General features: G+C 40.1%; 1 protein-coding gene across 1 annotated transcript; it reads right to left on the minus strand.

Annotated features, from left to right (window-relative positions):
* Positions 1–779: 779 nt before the first annotated feature.
* LOC135117549 (uncharacterized) lies at positions 780–2,351 on the minus strand. Its single transcript, XM_064036957.1, has 2 exons — positions 2,230–2,351; positions 780–1,645 (listed from the first exon to the last, which is right to left on the minus strand). Exons 1-2 carry the CDS (start codon positions 2,330–2,332, stop codon positions 780–782), a joined length of 969 nt encoding a protein of 322 aa, XP_063893027.1. The 5' UTR covers positions 2,333–2,351.
* Between the last annotated feature and the right edge of the window lie 4,771 nt (positions 2,352–7,122).

Here is a 7,122-nt window from a genome sequence, read left to right on the forward strand (position 1 = left end):
GGCCGTGGTGACCGAGGCTGTTGACAGCTTCCCCGCAGAGGCAGCGGTGAGGAGTGCAGCACGAAGCACCCAGACGCAGGCAGACAGCGAGTCTGAAAGTGGTGTCGTCAAACATGGTGCCTATGTTTGCCGACGGAAATGCGTGAAGCCAAAGACCTGACTCCCATTCACCCACAGCCAGTAGGCGTGCTCGCTCCGCAGAAGTAATTGACGTATCAATGAGATTTTTCCGTATTACTCTGCAGAGCGGCTCATCCCACTGTCTCTGGGAGGATGGGTTGGCGGGTAGATCGGTATTCGGGCATGTGACTTTCCAGGCATTAATAGCCTCCGCCAGGCATGGCACCTCAAAATTGATCAGTGTAATAGGTAGAATTTTCCTGATCAATTTGTCAGTGCCATGGACGGAGGAAATAAATGCCGGTAAACTAATACTGGAAATTTTGCGGACGCCAAGCCCTCCCATACGGATGGGAAGTGTAGCTTGAGACCAAGCTTTGTCGTCCAAGGCCACATTTAAAATTGATGAAAGTGTATGTCGAATTATTTTATCAATTTGATCCAAAAGGTTGATGTGCTTCCATAAATGAGAAGCACGCAAGATGTAGGTTAATTTGGGGCCAAAGCAGCAGTATCGTAGGATGGTGATGGCTGAATGTATATTAATTTTGAATAACCTTTCCGAAATATCATTGAAATTTTGAATTTTGTTCTCAATAAAATCCGAAAATGACTCTTCTAGTACTGGTGACCCCAGGAGGCAAAGAGAACTTTGTCTATTATTTTATGCCATCGGCTACTGCGTTAAATTTTTGGAGTGTCGTCTGTCTGTCGGTTGTGTCAGATATAAAGAGTTCGCATTTGGAAATGTTTAGGTCAAGGCCAATGTTATGGAGTTTGTCTCTTAGGAAAATGAAATCATTAAGTACGGTATCTCTGTTGCCTCCCAGGGTCCCATCGTCGAGATACCAGACGTTAAATTCAGAATTTAGTTGCCGAATTATTGGGTTAATTGCCAAACTAAAGATCACAGGCCCGAGGGGATCACCTTGTTGACAGCCAACAGCGGATTCTAATAGGTTGTCCCGATAAAGTAATTTGGTTGGATGTCTATAGCACTGCCAGAGGAAACTAAAAATTTGGGGTATTTCTTTTTTGGCTTCTGCCAGCAAGGTGTCCCTGTTCACCGAGTTGAATGCGTTCTTAATGTCAACCTTCAAGATGACATCTCCGTTCCCATAATTTAGGTAGGTCGACAGGGCGTGTACGGCAGCCTCGCAGCCCCCTTTCGAGCCATAACCTAGCTGCAGGGGCTGAAATTTTTCCGAAACGTCCTCACTATAAAATTTACAGCAGATTTTGGCTGCCATACGACGATAAGTGGTCCCCACGGCAATTGGACGAATACCGCCATCCTTCTTGCGCAAAGCACAGAGGTTTGCTCCATACAAAACGTCTATGACGGTTTCGTCCACCTTGCCGGAGAGCATAAGGTTGGTCAGAGCCGTAAGCTCCTTCAAGAGCGACTCACCTGCTTCCCCGGCGCTTGGGCAGGTGAGATCCTTCAGGTGTTGCGGACTCAAGCCATCGAGGCCGCCTGCGGAGCCGCTCCTGAAGGAGCCTATGGCTGTGACCAGGTGTCGACCTGAAATTGTGAGGGTATGTGCGTCTGAATCAGGAGGGTCGGGAAAAGAGAGGCCATCTGCTGGGGCTGGGTGTTTACTCTCCAGAGCGGAGAGCGTATCTGGAGAACACGGAGCCACCACATCACTGCTAAAGAGAATTCTAGCAGCCCCCCGAATGTCACCCTCGCCTAGCTTTGATTCCACTAGGCGGGGTATATTAGAAATTCTTTGGGTCGGTAATTTGGTATCGAAATCTTCATGGCCTAAACTTACGCAGTTGTCTTTAATTTGTTTTGTCAAGGACTTTTGTTTGCCAAATTTTTCTGAACGTGTAAAACTCTATATGGGAAGGTGAGCAATTGCTCCCAAGCACGTTGCGAGTTCTCCCGTGCAGCCAGGCGAACACAACCTGCCAAGTGTTGAGCAACCAGGGGCCTGGCTCCACGGGGAACTCGCTTTAATACCGGAGTTGAGTTTTTTAATTTAGATAATTTTTGCCAGAAAGGATCGGTGGTTGGTGTCGGGTTTGTAGCGGTCGCATTAGCAGAGCCTGCACATTGGGATTTGTGGATCTTCCCAATGTGCACGCTCAAGCCTCGCTTACCTCTGAAGAAACGAGCTTGGGGGCACAGGGGGCATCTCTCTAGGGCATCCAGTGATCCAGAAGATTGACATGCACTATAATCCATATCATTCCCGCTGCGCATCCGTGTGCTGCGGCTCGTTTTATTTACACTTATAGGCTAAAAACACTAAAAACACTAATATTACAAGAAAAATAAAACCAAAAACAGCCAAAAACACACAAAAAAGTCAAATTGACGGCGTCGCTTTGGCGCTGTCAGGGGCCGCGCCGCCGCACCGCGTACCGGCAGCGGCATCTCGGCACAGGCCTCTCCGGCCAGTAAACAGCAGCTTGGCTGTCCAGCTCGCCGTGGAGTTTATAAAATATTTTACATAAATATTGTTAACTTGATGCGAAATTCTTTCCCGTTGTGACAAAAACCTGTTATTTGTGAGAATTTTATTTTAAATCTGGAGGCGATTTTCCAGCAGATAGCCAAATATTGTTATGATTTAAGCAGGAAAGTGCTGTAGATGCTAGGAAATCTCGGTGCAGGCAAGTTTATTTAATAAATATTAAATAAATAAGTTTATTTTGACAAACAGATTCAAATGTCAATTCATGGATTTATTAAAGGATGTGTTAGAGCTTTTGAAAAGACTTACCACTGAAGACTGTGTACGGTTCGTTTCTCAGAAGCTGTTGAATTTCAAAGGTATGAATTGATAGACTAGGTACATGATGTCTGTTTCTACGCGTAAAACATTACGGTGGCGTCTTAGCGTCTATCAGTCCCAGTATTGAGAGCCGATATAGCTACTTTGATAGTAAAGTTACAGATGTAAGCTTTGTGAAACACACAAAATGCAGATTCTCATTTGAGACGTACCTTCGCATGCATTTCTTTACAATACTTAAGTTTATAGACATGTACAATCTCAGTACCACTAGAGGTTTAAATTACCTTCTTATTAAATTTGATCACGTCGGTAACCTATAGATAGTGACGTTGATTGATGTCTGATAGGCATCGTACTCGCAACGCCTGTAAACGTTCTAGCCTTTTACAAAGTTGGGTAAGACTTGAAGCAATGGATAAACACTAGTTAAACTACGTAATGAGATACTTATAAAATAAAGTTCAGAGGTAAAACTAGCTTGGAGTTGAAGCATAGATCGTGATTCTTGAGAAAAATAGACGATATTTTAGCTAAGGAATGTGAACTAGCGAGTTGTATTTTATTGCAGCATCTCGTATTTCATTTCGTGGTTTAAAGTTTTTAGTTGTTTAGTTGCTAAAGTATTATAAAGTTTATTTCAAAAAGCAAGCCAAAGGCAACTTATTTGTGCAACAGGATAATAGGAGAATATAGCTGCCTCCAGGATTTTGTCCATTACCTTACTGAATTTCATTGAAAAGGGGCCAATAGTTACAGCTGCAAATGCACAAATAAAATTAATTGAATATTGTAATGTTGCCGCTGTTAAGTTACTCGACTCCTTATTACAATGTTATCGCAACATAACTTAGCTCGGCCATATTAAATTAGTTACAGATTACTTCACTTACTCATTAGCTTTGCATAAGTAAGCGCCTACTTTATGCATTTTACTAGAAACAAAAAGTATTGCTGCAGGGAGCTATCATCGGTACTTCGCCATAATAAGTCTGACTTAGTACTTCACAAAAAGAACTTTAATTTACTTTTTAACACGCTTATCACTTTTTTTGTCACGTACCTTATGTAATTATTTAGGTTCAAACATTATTATTGACAGGCAGACGCTCCTTGTAAATCACTGATACTCAACTGCATCATCCAGTTAGACTGGAACCCGACCCCAACATAGGAAAAGGATAGGATACATAATTATTGATTCAAACCAGATACCTAGGTAGATTTAAAACCAGAAATGGACAGAAGGTACCCAAGAAAATAATAAAAAAAGTAAAATTTCTCCTCTAACTCCGCCATTTCATTTCTACCACAGAGGTATCATTCACAAGCAAACCAGTTTCAGGATTATACTTATAATGTACGTGCATAGAACATAGTACTCAGTTGGACAAATATTGTGGCTCACGGCTCGCTAGGGTGACCACAAAGCTTGCTAGCCGCGCGACATTCCCGTCTAAGTTTGCTTAGTCACGCTGGTTGCAACCATCAAACGTGTTTGAGCACGTTTCTTAAAGTACGGAATAAGTGTTTTGATCTGATTCGAATAGGGTTAAAATGTGGAGATTGGTAGTGGCTTGCATTACTTAGAGTTACCGCACACTACAGAAAATGTAGCAACTTTTTTACTTGATTTCAATCAAAGTCTTACAGTCTACCGGCTGAATACCTGATCTCTATGATGTGCGTTCTACCTATATCGCATCTTCATACTGATTTATGAGCCTAAAAAAACTACCTAGTGAGTGGGTACTCGTTTGCCAAGTTGTTAATAAAATCTTTTCCGTGTCGTGATGGTAATCGCAGTTAATACATCATTGTTAATGATAGTTCACTCAACAGCTGTTTTAAAAAAGTGGCACAGTTGTGTAGTATTTAGAAGGAATGTTACCATTCTACGTCGTTTTGCTGAGCTTAACCATATTGTATTTTTTTTTATCTAGAACGTGCTTTTCTTAACATTCTTGACTTTAATTTTTATTTTAAGAAATTGTTTTCTGTGTATGTTTGACATGTTTGTCTTTATATATATATAAAGGTTGCCGGAAGACGCTGGATGCAGGTCGCTTCCAATCGGTATCTGTGGAGATCTAAGGGGGAGGCCTATGTTCAGCACTGGACGTCCTATGGCTGAGATGATGATGTCTGTCATTGTTTCTTTAACAATGATTTATTTTATTTCTGGTTTGGTTATTATCCAGCTAGTCTCTTATATTATGGTCACCCTTATTTTAGTTTCTAATACTAGATTTATCTGTTGGCGATGACAAGGCAAAGTCTAAGTTTATTCAGACGTCTTTTAATGCAACAATGTTCATATTCTAAGGACTTATTATTTATTGTATTTATCCTCAGAAAGCAGTTCGTTCTTTGCTTTGACATTTTCTCTTGTCTACTTTATTTTAAACTTGTTTAAATGTTATTTTGTTTCGTTTGTGGTTGTTTTTAATGTTTGTGAAGACAATTTTGTTTCTTAAAACTGAACACACAATTTCAAAGAAAGTTTTAGTAAATGATTTTTGAGATAGAAGATCATCATTATTGATTGCTGATTCCGGTCAGGCAAAACTTTGGTATAGTAATCATTTGGCACTTTGCGCATATTTTCGTACATATATTTTTCAGAAATTTTGCTTGTTCGATTGACTGATTGATTTGAAATTGTATAAGCCATTGCAAAAGATATAACAAAATGTTTCTAATGGACAAAGAAATATAAAGCGTATTACAGTTAAACATAAATAAACTTAAGAAAACCAACAAGCAATACACGATTTATTAACGAAAGTGCTCTCCAACGATTTACGATTCTTTATAACATAAGAGTGGATTGAACAATGGCCCGGAAAATTTCGCCTACGTCCTAACGGCATCCGATCTGTGTGTTTATTTCTAAGAGCATTATACTCACAGGAGACGCCATAGCTTTGCCAAGATACAAGACCACCGTTCATACTTATGCATATGTGCGACAAGTTTATGCTTATGTGTGTGCGTAACGATAAGATCAATAGTACATGAGCGAGTTACAACTTTATTTTGCTTTGCTTTCCGTGTGAAAATCGACTTTTTAGTTTTAAAACTTTTGTGCTTTTTCTGGTGGGGTGCTGCTGTGGGTGCAGCGTAAGGGTGTGTCAGATTCTGACTGACTGAAATCCACCATGTTCCATCTGCCCGACGTGGTAAAAAGCCCCTATAAGGCCCCAAGAGGCCCCGCTGGGAAGCTGACTCTCCTAGAGCGATTTTGTGCCAGATCCGGTTCGTCAAATGCTCTAAGCCTAGTTCTAACCTCAGGAACAACAATGCGTGATTAAAATGTGCGTACACAGTTTATATTTCAACACAAAGAAAGTTATTACCGACCATTGTTGGATAAGAGTTCGTGCTTTTGTAAGGCTGGCTGCGGACAAGCGATTTTGCGATGCCAATTATATTTTTGTGTGATTTTTTGGCTATAAGTTCTTATTTGGATTGGTTTGGTCACATTATGTCACAATATCCTTAGAAATAATTATTTCATATAAGTTAATTTTTGTTTGTAAATTAATAAAAATTAAGCATTAAAATATATGTTTACTAATTGTAATCTATACTAATATTATAAAGCTGAAGAATTTGTTTGTTTGTTTGAACGCGCTAATCTCAGGAACTACTGGTCCGATTTGAAAATTTATTTCAGTGTTAGATAGCCCATTTACGGTACGAGAAGTAGTTCCCACGGGATGCGGTTGAAACCGCTGGCAGAAGCTAGTGAAAATATACACACAATAGGCAATAATAACTAATTTTTATATCAGTATGTATTCCTACCTATATCCCCGCATTGATGCGTCAAGTCGTCAACGTGTAGCGAGCCTTATTCACCCAGTGCACAATCACGCAATTAAGTATCTTGATTCAGCATTAGCTCGGTGCAATGTTCCGTATTGACGCAGCGCAGTCGCAAGCGTGTGGAGAGCCTTATGCAATCGCCGTGCAATCCCATAATTATGCATTTTGATTGAACATGTACTTACTCTGGGAATGTTCTCTGTCAACATTGCTTGCAGTGAATGAAATTCATTAACTTTCTACTTAGTGATTTCTTATAACTTAGGCTTTTATGTTTTTTTCTTCTCGAGTTTTAATAAATTATTTAAGTATGGATTGAAAGCTCTATTTCAGGAAATAATGACTGACCATGAAGTCTTACAAAGTCGATCTAATAGTCTAAAAAAAACAACAAGGCTAACCAACAGTGCAGATCTGTTAACGT

The sequence above is a fragment of the Helicoverpa armigera genome, chromosome 11 (genome assembly GCF_030705265.1).
Source record: "Helicoverpa armigera isolate CAAS_96S chromosome 11, ASM3070526v1, whole genome shotgun sequence".
Classification (NCBI taxonomy): Eukaryota; Metazoa; Arthropoda; class Insecta; order Lepidoptera; family Noctuidae; genus Helicoverpa; species Helicoverpa armigera.

What these genes read in the sequence shown, in the direction of transcription:
- LOC135117549 (XM_064036957.1), bottom strand. Translation starts at nt 2,332, where the DNA reads ATGCGCAGCGGGAATGATATGGATTATAGTGCATGTCAATCTTCTGGA. An exon ending in CCAAGCTCGTTTCTTCAGAG is followed by an intron (nt 1,646 to 2,229) that starts GTAAGCGAGGCT and finishes TCACAATTTCAG; the next exon opens with GTCGACACCTGGTCACAGCC.